Here is an 11,160-nt window from a genome sequence, read left to right on the forward strand (position 1 = left end):
ATAGTTTACTTACTAAAGTTGTGTTTAAAAAAAAATGTTTGTGCTTTATTGAAAGAGATAAGAAAAAAGTAAGAGATGGAAACTATCTCACTTGCACGTGAAAGTCTAGTGCTATTTGAATTGAAACCCAAATGGCATGTTTTTGTTATTTTCTCTTATTTTTAGGGTTTTAAGGATTTACTAAAAGTTAAATGAATACAGATTTTTTTAAGACAAATTAATGGATCAAAATTAAATTTTTATTTTGTCACGAAGATTTTCAAAACATTTACAGACAGTATACAATGTATAGATTAAATGAAAATGCATTATTTACTTTTTTTCCGTAATAAATACAAAACTTAATAGGAAACTATTGTTCGCTTCAGTAAAAAAACTATTGTTCAAAAGAAATAATGTTTATTAATAAAAAAACTAGCATTTACTACTTTGTATTTGTATTTCTTTGAATCGGGCTTTGATTTAACATTACTAAATAACTCTATTCAATAAAGTTAACAAAAATATATGATCGGACAGTCGTAAAGAAGCTATTTACTCTATTTTTTTAATATATATTTTCGTCATCATCATCTTAAAAGAAAGGCCTTGAGAAAAATAAAATGCGTCTTTATCTCTTCAGTTTATTTATTTATTTGAGAGCTGATATTCAATTAAAACAAAGAAGTGTAAAATATTACATCCCCAATGGGGCAGATTCGATTGAGACTTCAAATAAAAATCCTAGTATTATAATAGCACAGAGTTTTATATCAACGAAACCAGTTACCCATGTTAGTATCCCATTGGATAGAATCACGAAGAGGCCCATCAAAACCCAATCACGTAGAGGAAAACTCAATTCTGGAAAATACATGCAGACTTTGGTTTTGTCGAAGATTGACGAAGATCCGAGAGATGGAGTGCACGAATCATCTGCTAAATTGGCAAACCAGGAAGCATCAGGAGGTAAAGTACCAAACTTGCATCAATTAAGAGGAGAGATTGGGATTAGAATCCCGAAGACCTGAGATTTTATTCCTGATAGTAGAGTCTATCAATCGCAAGACATGAGAGAATTAAGAACAAAGTCTCGAAATATTCCTCGATTAGATCGTAGACTAGTTATCTGGTGGGAATAAATCACTGGAAAACAGACTCTAGCTGATTATCAAGCAAATATACAGCAACATTTGTTTCATAATCAAGCAGCTATCAACACAGAATAATCTGTTGCCGACAATCGAAAAAAGATTGTAGAAATCTACGGAATGATTTAGAAGGAAAAAGTGATGATCTTCACTGAATTGAACTCACTTATTTATAGGTGTAAATCTACAACAATTTGAGATATGAGATGTATGGAATGAGGCGTATTGGATGAGTGGGTCGGTGATATTAATGAAAACATTAATTGTATTTCATAAATCTAACAGAGAACAGTAACACCGCATTTTTTTCTCAGCGGGAGGAAGAAGAAACATGTCATAACCTAAGTCAAATAATGTTTTTTGTACAGACCAACTTTAAAAATAATAGTCTTGCTGTATGGCCCATCCTAAGTCAAACTTCTTGGTTTTTTTAGCAAGTCCAAATTAAACTTATCCCATTAATTGAAACGCAATACTTTGGAGTTAACGGACACGTGTCGAGACCAGAACACTCGACTTAATGACGTGGCGCTGAGGTGTCTTCACAGGAGAGAGACCAACATTTTTTTATATATATAAATAGATAGACGTGGGAGTAAACCATTTATATGTTGACATAATAATTTATTTTTCTTGGACCACACACATACGTTGCCCCCTAATCACGAGAGCTAATGTTTGGGTTACTCGACATAATAACAAATAGTAAAACTGTAAAAGAGAGCACAAGTAAAATGAGGAGAATACAAAGAAAACCATAAAAAAATACTTGAAAACCAAATTAAAAAGGAAAAAATATATATATACCTGGATACTATTATATTTCTAGATAATACGTAGTTTTGGTGGGGCAAAAACGATGGTCATAGAAAGATATCATGGGTGGCTTGGAATAAATTGTGTTTACCTAAAAAGGAAGGAGACATGGGTTTTAGAGATTTCTTTGAGTTTAATAAAACTTTGTTAGGTAAACAAGCTTGGAGAATTCTACACAAACCCAATTCTCTACTCAGTAGATTGTATATAGGAAGATATCATCGTTCATCGACATTCTTACAGTCCGCGAACTCAACTCATGCCTCTTATGGATGGAGATCCATTCAAGTAGGTAAAGAGTTATTAAAGAAGGGTCTTTCAACCCTTATTGGTGACGGTACAACAACAAAGGTTTGGTCTGATCATTGGCTACCTGTACTCCCTCCTCGTATGATACGATATGTTTCTCATGATCCTGATATGAAGGTTAGTGATTTGATTTGTCCAACAACTAAATCTTGGAATGGTCCTGTTCTGGAGCAAGTTCTTGATCAAGGGGATGTAGAGCTAGTGAAACAAATAAAATTATCAAGATTTTCCGGTCAAGATACACATGTTCGGTCTTACTCTAGAAACTTGGAGTATTCGGTTAAATCTGGATATTGGGTTGCAATATATGATTTACAAGATGGGGATGCTATTACACCTCCAATGGGGTCTGTTGATCTGAAGATGCAGTGTTGGAAACTTAATGTCATTCCTAAAATCAAGGTATTTCTCTGGAAAGTCTTATTGGGAGCTTTGGCAACCTATGTTCAATTATGCTCGTGAGGTATTAAAGTCTCTTCTACTTGTCAAAGATGTGTGGAGTATGAAACTATCAATTATGTGCTTTTCCAGTGTCCTCATGCATTTGCTATATGGAGATCTTCAAATTTCCAAATAGTAGATATGTTTACATTGGACCTGGAAGAAATATTCAAACGCTGATGCGCTTTTTGGAAGTTAATAAGGAAGATATGAGGATTGGGCTTTTACCCTATTGGATTATTTGGTTTGTGTGGAAATCAAGGAATGAGTTTCTGTTTAACAAGCGTAATCAGCAACCGATAGAAGATTTAAGAAGAGCTTGGGATTCAAATGAAGAATGACATCAAAATGTTATTTTCCAGACAACAAGGAATATTGGGAGAAGTATAAAATCTAGTCACCTCCCCCTGGTTGGTTGAAATGTAACTTTGATTGTAGTTTTTCAAGAGATGCTGAGTTTGCAGGAGTTGGATGGACAGTTCATGATGATAAAGGGTGCTTTATTGCTGCTGGTTTGGCAAAAATTAGGGGTTCGAGATCTAGTTTGGATGGTGAAGCTCATGCTTTTCTGTACGCATTACAAAATATTTGGATAAAAGGTTGGAGACATGTTTGGTTTGAAGGTGACAGTAAGGAATTAACAAAGATCATCAATTTTTCGGGATGGAATATGGAATTAGGAAACCTCTTATCAAATATTGTATGAGTTTATTATCTGAGTGAGGTCAATCGTGAAAGAAATCAAGCAGCTGATGCCTTGGCTAAGAAGGCTAAAAAAAAGAGTAAATCTTTATAAATTTTATTTTTTTCCTCCTACTTGGTTGATTATGTATTTGTATGAACCGTTTTTAACGCTGATTTATTATGATATTATAATTACGAGAAAGATTACATAGACGATCCGACAACCGACGATACTACCTGCCTTATAAAGATCTACGGCTTTCTCTGAGAATTGAAACCTGGACCGGTGTAGAAGCATTAATGAACTCTTAGTCAAACCATTGAACTAAGGGAGCTTCCACATTTATTTATAATATCTGTTGTTAAAAAGAAAAAAAAAACGTAGTTGTACAGGTAGGATGGATTAGTTTGGGCCTAAGCCTATGAAAACCCGGTCCAATAAGGCAACCAAACTCCTAAAAGTACAATAAAATAAAAGAAAAACATTTTTCCTCTCTCTCTCTTTGTTTCTTCTTCTTCTCCAATCTCCTTCCAAACTCTCTCCCATCTTGTCTTTTCTCTCTCCATGTCCGAACGCATCCTGTCTCAAAAACCATTGATACAAACCTCGATCTTTCTCCACTAGCAACTGATCTACACGTCTACACATTAAAAAGAAACTCTTATCACTCTGTATAGCTATGGCCGCCGCCGTCTCCTCTAACCCTCGCACCGTCGAAGAGATCTTCAAAGATTACACCTCTCGCCGCGCCGCTCTTCTTCGCGCTCTAACCAAAGGTCAACCAAAACCCATCTCTAAAGTTCCAACCTTTCTTCCTAATAATGCCTAACTTAATTCGATTTTTTTTTTCAGATGTTGATGATTTTTACTCTCAATGCGATCCGGGTAAGTCCGGTTTAGCGTTCAGGTTAAGAAAGTTTTCGCCTTTTTTTTAATTGAGATTTGTTTTTGTGGTGTAGAGAAGGAGAATTTGTGTTTGTATGGACATCCGAATGAGTCGTGGGAAGTGAATCTACCGGCGGAGGAAGTTCCACCGGAGCTACCTGAGCCAGCGCTTGGTATCAATTTCGCTAGAGATGGTATGCAGAGGAAAGATTGGCTCTCTCTCGTGGCTGTCCATAGTGATTGTTGGTTGCTCTCTGTTTCTTTCTACTTTGGTGCTCGCCTTAATCGCAACGAGAGGTGTGTGTGTATTCTCTCTCTTAACTCTCTTACAATTTATTACAGTATTCTCAACGTTTTGAGTTTTGATGAAGCCAAGTCTTGTTTTTTTTTTTACTTGGTTATAATGGGCTTTGGTCTTCTTTTTACATGAAACTATATTTGTTTTCCTGTTATGTTTCTTGGCTCTTTTAAAGGATAAAGTGTACAGTGAAATTTAGGAAGAAATTTTTTAGACTTTTATGATAATCACTGAGCTTGTTTGGAAGAGAGATTGATTGCCTTTGGTTGCTGTAATTTACCCCTTTGAATGTGTGTGGATCTTCATAGGCCATGTTTTGATGTGGCTTGACTTATATTTATGGACGTCTTAACTTTTCTCAGCTCTTTCTTGCATCTTTGGATATTGTAATGACAAAACTTGCAACTTGGTTTTTTTGGTTGTTATTACTTGATTTTCTTAAAAGTCAAGTATATACAGTCTTGTAACATGTTACTACCGATATTTTGTGAATCATGCATGTTATGAATTTCACTGTTTCATTGTTACATCTGGAAAATCTTAGTAACTAGTAAACCGAAATTGGAACCTTAAGAACTTTCCTGTAAAAAGGATATGTGAAAGCTGCATAACGACATTATATCACTGTTAAATTTATCTACAAAACAATCTTATTGTTGTTACTATTTTTTCATTGTTCTTCTTCAAGAGAGAAGTTGTTTTTGGCATTTAGATGGCCTACCAATTTTAGATTCATGAAAATAGACTTTGTTTTTTACATCACCAAGTAGTTCCATTATACATGAACAGATCTCTAAAGGGATGGTCTCTCTATCATTTCATCCCTCGGTCATATTTTCAGTAGACTAGTCAGAAGAATGTTGTAGACTTTATTCCCGAGGATGAATAATGTTAACTTAGATAGTTAGAAGCCTATAATGTTGGATAAACATCACCCAGATTCATTCACCATTGGTGTACTGATTATGAAGATTGTAGATCTCTATCTCTATGTCCATGTCCATAAACTTATAGTTTGAATTTGCAGGAAGCGGCTATTCAGTCTGATCAACGATCTCCCAACTCTCTTTGATGTAGTGACTGGTAGGAAACCCATCAAAGACAATAAACCAAGCTCAGACTCCGGAAGCAAATCCAGAAACGGTGGCACTAAGGTAGTACATTGAAAAAATGATATTACTTTCCTTTTTTTTGATTTGTACATTTTTCGGTTTCTCTCCTTAAAAACCAAAAACGGGGTTTGGTTGCAGAGATCAATAGAAGGGCAGCCAAAGAACACAACACCAAAACTGATGGAAGAGAGGTACGAAGAGGAGGAGGATGAAGAGGAAGAAGACGAGCATGGAGACACTCTCTGTGGAAGCTGTGGAGGCAATTACACACAAGACGAGTTCTGGATTGGCTGTGATGTTTGTGAGCGTTGGTACCATGGAAAATGCGTTAAGATCACTCCCGCCAAAGCAGACAGCATCAAGCAGTATAAATGCCCTCCTTGCTGTGCAAAGAAAGGAGGAAGACAGTGATCATCACCATCTCCCTGAGACTCTGGTTCTCATGTCTTAATCAACCTTCCTTCTATCTTCTGTTTTTTTAACCTTTTTAATTTTAAAGCATACAAAACTCTCTCGTTGGATCTCCATAAAAGGAATTCAAGAAGTTGAGAGAGTGTAGCAAACTGTTTAAGTATTATTATTCAGATCGAGAAAACTGGTTTGTTCCATCAAATGTGTCAGCCGGGGATTTGTATATGTAGTTGAATCTTAAGCATTGAACTGCATTTTGCACTCTATGTTTAATCTTTCTTTTTGTGTGATAGCTCTTCCATCTATGTTAAGTTTTTTGTTTTCATAATTTTTAAGGAGATTATCTTCTGAAGTTATGTGAGATGCCAAAGCAGATTTTGATTGTAGAGAGCCATTGCAGGTCAATGAGATGACTAAACATATTAGGTTTGTACAATCGGAAGTATAGATAGTAACCGTCAATTTTACCGGGCCCAGATTTGCCCAATGGGTACAATCTGCTCATTGCAAATGGTTTTACCTTATCTAGTTCACATATGTTAAACACACACACACAAAAACTAGTGAAATAGTGATGTATCTATATGTCAGAGTGGTTTTGCAGTTTTTTTTTGGTACGTGTTTGAAATAGCAACAGCATATATAATAACAGTAAAGAGATTCTAAGAAAGAATGGTAAGAGATTACAGCCTACTTTGTGATTGCTAACCATACAGTCCATACTCTCGAAACACCCTTTACCGCAACAGTAACACCCTTCACTAGATTAATCTATCTCCAAGTTTCGAATCTTATCTCTTAAAATCAAATATGTTGTTTACAAGTTGACCAAAGCAAGTTGTATTCACATTGTTATATGAATAACATCTTTCAACCATTACACTAAAATTTTGTTTGAGTAAAAATTTAGTTACAAAATGTTAACAAAAGTTTTAAATCATTGATTAATAGTAAAAACTATGATTGGATTCTAAATCCGGTGAAAATCATCAATCTGATGAACCCTGCTATTAGTTTGTCGTCCAGTCTTCTTCTTATACCCTTTAGTTATATTATAAAGAACTTAAACCGGATCTAACAAGATTTTACAAAATGGTCAACACGAATTATCCGTTACATACACATACATAAAATAATCTATGTACCAGATACTAGATATTTATTGCGTTTCACATGTCCATCATTTGGTATGTAATGCTAATTTTTAATGAAACATATTGTCTGGTAGATTATTTGCTTAATCAATACATGAAAAACTAGTTTCAATTAGCTCCATTACCGGTGTTACTAATAGTAGAGAAAACATGATTACCGATTAGAATGCTTCAACAATCACGGAATCAGCCTAACATCATGTGATACAGTGATAGTGAGGTTTAACAATTATATTCGTTATCTAATTTTATACTCTCGGTCAAGTCTTTCGAATTTAACAATACATTTGTCAATTTGGATAAGTAATTTGTGGCCAATCAAATATAACCCTCAGCACTACATGTGGATTAGGTAATTGTTGTTGGAAAGATAGAAGGTATATATCAACTTTAGGACAATGATAAACGATATAAAAAGAAACCTCCATTATGTTGAGTTTATATTATAATACAATATAAAATCGTAAATTATATATAGGACCATAAAATATATAAATTGCATGAACAATAAACTATGATAGATTATTTTCGGTATATTGATTCTTCTTGATATCCAGTATATGTGTTCGTTGATCAGTAGAATCTTCTGGTATCTTTTCGATATATAATTACTTCGATTTCCTCACCAAAATAACCTATTCATATAATATGCACATTGCTCAAAAAGATTAATATGAGACTAATATGTAGGCATTAGTAGTTGAGTTGCATAAGCAAGGAAACTTACGTTTCGTTCTCTTTTGTCAGACATATTTGAAGTAGATATCAATTATCGAGAGGAGATATATGAGACTCCACGTAGGATTTGCCACGAGGACCTTGAGTTCGAATGAAGAGTCTATACTCATCGAAGGACATGGGAGGATATAAAGGAGGATTTGTAGATGTGACAAGTTCTTGCAGTGGTTGGATAGGAATGTCACTCTTGGGGTTATAGAAGAATGCAAGTGACACCCTTTCTTTTTGTGAATTCACAATCACTCGATGCTCCGAACTCTTGTATATGGAATTGCTTAGTATCTGCCATTTTTACAAACATAAATGTTTTCTTTAATTAGTATAGTTACATAAACATTTATGCTTTCAGAAAATTGCCTGAAGTTGAAACTGATTGTCATATTAGTGATCTTTAAGACATGTCTAAAACGTGGGACTATAACTAGAATCATCTTTCACCAACTGCCATATATATCATAATTTGGATAATTTTGTTAACATTTTATTCATATTCTATATATATCATAAGTATATATGTTGTAGTTAGTAAAATAACTGAAAATAGATTAATTACAAAAAAAAAACGAAGAAGAAAACTTAGACCTTACGCAATAAAAATTGAAAAACAAAACGTTAAACTAGGGTTACCTGAATTTGATCACCGAGATTGACGATAAACGCATGAGGGTGAGAATTGACGGTGATCCACGTGTCACCGTAACGGACTTGAAGGCCGACAACTTTATCGTCTGGCAAGAGGATGGTAAGGCCGCCGGGATCAGAATGAGGGGAGAGGCCAAGGGCAAGCTCTGGTCGAGGGCATTTCGGGTAATAATTAACCCTCATACATGCACCTACGTCTTCTCCACCAAATGCCTCTTTAAGTTGTTCTTCTTTTAGTCCCAAGTTTGACGATAAAACTCCCGTAAGTCTCTCGCCTAGCTTCACTAGTTCCTCACCGTACTCATCCAAAACTTCTCTATATCAATATATACATTTATATTAACAGAGAAATTTTCTTAAGGAGAACGCATTATATATAGATTTCAAGTAGGAGAAAAGATTATAGTTTATAATTGTATATATAGGAAGTAAAATACTTTTCCTTTATAATGAATTTATCCATAATATTATGATTAGTACATAGTATAATTCACTTATTTAAAAATTCACTTCTTTGGTTGATTGCAACTGAATTAACAGAAGTTGTTTTCTTTGAAAACTATATAATATTAATTACATAAGTAATCTAGGCTAATTTAACAAGAAGAGAGTAAGGACAAGAAAACATAATTAGGTTACTTATTTAGGATTATTTATTTTTAAGATCTCTTTTTACATTAAAAGGTTTGCCTTTCCTTAAAGATAAGTTACTCTTAAATGAATAAAATGTGACTGAAATACTGCAATTATTTGCAATAAACAGAAAGCAGTGACAATTGATCACAAAATCAAATACGATTTCTTATGTTCATCCACGTAACCGCCAATCATAAATCACATGTATAGTTTTCTTGAACTTTTGATTAATTTATATAACATTTAATATTTTCAAAGACCACAATCATAAATTCATAATGATAGTCTTCTTTTATTATGCAAAAAAAATACCAAATAGTTTTGACCACCCTATACCATTTTCAAAACTTTGCCATAAATGATCCGTTTTAAATAATAAACTAAGTTTAAGGATCAACTAACTTAGCTACAATTTCTCAGATTTCATACCGAACACCAAGTTAGTTAATTATATAGACAAAACCCACAAAAAAGATGGGAGACTTAATGTAATACCTAATGTTGGAAGGTATAGAAGGCCATTTGTTGAGGTCCTTCAAGACGAGAGGCAGATAATGGAGAAAGTAATAATCATTCCAATCAAGAATAGCTCCTTTTTCCACACCCAATCTGCTGCCGTATCCTTCATAGGTACTTGGCGAGTTTGAGTAAACTTCTTTGGCCTCGACAGGCAAATTGAAGAAGCTTCTCCAAGCTTCTCTAGCCGCTTCCATCAGCTCCGGCCTCACCCCATGGTTGATCACCTGAAAATAGGACCATGCATGCGTATAAACCGAAACAAAATAGGTCAGTATATTCTTATACTCAAAACTGAATTTGCTGCAATAAATATGAAAATTCATGAACATTTTAATTAGTTAAAAATACGCATTAAAACAAAATTAATTACATAAAGAATATTTATTAATTTTAACTAAAATTATTGATTATTTATATTAACATATCAAATTTAACAGAAAAACAAAAAATTATAAAAACCTGGCTCTGATACCATAAAATCGTATAAAGATATAATTTGTTTTGTCGTATTAGAATAGCATAAGCTCCTATTTATATAAGTAGAATGTCCTAAGATGATAAGGACTATGACTAGTTACATCATTATCCTAAGATATGTAGGATTTATCCCTAATAATCAAGTTCAATCAAAAGCATTGTTTTTACTCGAGGAAACCCATAAATAAAAAAAAACCAACTGAACCACGAACCGAACATCAAAGGCCATTTTTACCTGGAAGAAACCAAACTCACGGCATGCCTCCGACATCCTCTCCCTCTCGTCTTCGTTCCCGGAGAAGAGGCTGTTTAGGTCTACGACTGGGATATTGATGGCGGCAGTTTGTGGTTGGTGGTTGATGATGATAGTTTGATCAGGGCGTTCAGACGGCGGCTTAATGTAACGGTCGGGGACGGTAGCAAGGTTGCTCTCGGCTAGGGACTGCACTCGGACGGTTGGTTCTGGCCACTTTTCTCCGAGGCCTTTCTTGGTATTTTCGTGGTCGCTCATAGTGTTGAGGCCGTTCTCGTCCGTGGTATCTTCCTTGATCATAATCTCGTTTTGGTGGTTCATGTTTTCTGTTTAGGCTTATTGATCTTGCTCTAGTTCTTGTAATATTGTTTATGAGAAGTATTGAAAGTAGTGTTATCTATATATAGGGTGATTATATGGTTAGAGACAAAGAAAGAGAAAGCCATAAGGAGAAGGAAACGTGATTAACAAATATATAATAAAAAATATTTGGAATTTTTTGCATGTGGTTTTATTAATTAGCCATGTTAGCTATCTTTCTTTGTAGAAAGTAACAGATGAAACCGTAACCGATGAGGGAAAACCGAAATCATAGCCGACGAGAGAATCCAGAGTCTGGCACATAGGATTGCGGCCATATGTGTTTCTTCATTT

The 11,160-nt window shown here is 34.5% G+C and overlaps 2 protein-coding genes across 2 annotated transcripts; one reads left to right on the forward strand and one right to left on the reverse strand.

Moving 5' to 3' along the window:
- The first annotated feature begins 3,878 nt into the window (after nucleotides 1–3,878).
- Nucleotides 3,879–6,360, forward strand: LOC106300651 (PHD finger protein ALFIN-LIKE 2-like). Its single transcript, XM_013736883.1, has 5 exons — nucleotides 3,879–4,157; nucleotides 4,234–4,266; nucleotides 4,341–4,563; nucleotides 5,592–5,718; nucleotides 5,815–6,360. Exons 1-5 carry the CDS (start codon nucleotides 4,061–4,063, stop codon nucleotides 6,085–6,087), a joined length of 753 nt encoding a protein of 250 aa, XP_013592337.1. The 5' UTR covers nucleotides 3,879–4,060; the 3' UTR covers nucleotides 6,088–6,360.
- Nucleotides 6,361–7,670: 1,310 nt separating this feature from the next.
- LOC106295256 (leucoanthocyanidin dioxygenase-like) lies at nucleotides 7,671–10,941 on the reverse strand. Its single transcript, XM_013731113.1, has 5 exons — nucleotides 10,489–10,941; nucleotides 9,753–10,000; nucleotides 8,607–8,937; nucleotides 7,969–8,261; nucleotides 7,671–7,876 (listed from the first exon to the last, which is right to left on the reverse strand). The coding sequence occupies exons 1-4, from the start codon at nucleotides 10,825–10,827 to the stop codon at nucleotides 8,007–8,009; spliced, it is 1,173 nt and encodes a 390-aa protein (XP_013586567.1). The 5' UTR covers nucleotides 10,828–10,941; the 3' UTR covers nucleotides 7,671–7,876; nucleotides 7,969–8,006.
- Between the last annotated feature and the right edge of the window lie 219 nt (nucleotides 10,942–11,160).

Source organism: Brassica oleracea, chromosome C1, assembly GCF_000695525.1.
Source record: "Brassica oleracea var. oleracea cultivar TO1000 chromosome C1, BOL, whole genome shotgun sequence".
Taxonomy (NCBI): domain Eukaryota; kingdom Viridiplantae; phylum Streptophyta; class Magnoliopsida; order Brassicales; family Brassicaceae; genus Brassica; species Brassica oleracea.

Coding starts and splice junctions, on each gene's coding strand:
- LOC106300651 (XM_013736883.1), top strand. CDS start 4,061: ATGGCCGCCGCCGTCTCCTCTAACCCTCGCACCGTCGAAGAGATCTTC. Junction 4,267..4,340: donor TTACTCTCAATGCGATCCGG/GTAAGTCCGGTT, acceptor TTTGTGGTGTAG/AGAAGGAGAATTTGTGTTTG. Junction 5,719..5,814: donor CCAGAAACGGTGGCACTAAG/GTAGTACATTGA, acceptor GTTTGGTTGCAG/AGATCAATAGAAGGGCAGCC.
- LOC106295256 (XM_013731113.1), bottom strand. CDS start 10,827: ATGAACCACCAAAACGAGATTATGATCAAGGAAGATACCACGGACGAG. Junction 8,938..9,752: donor TCTATACCTTCCAACATTAG/GTATTACATTAA, acceptor ATATTGATATAG/AGAAGTTTTGGATGAGTACG. Junction 8,262..8,606: donor ATCTCGGTGATCAAATTCAG/GTAACCCTAGTT, acceptor TAAAAATGGCAG/ATACTAAGCAATTCCATATA.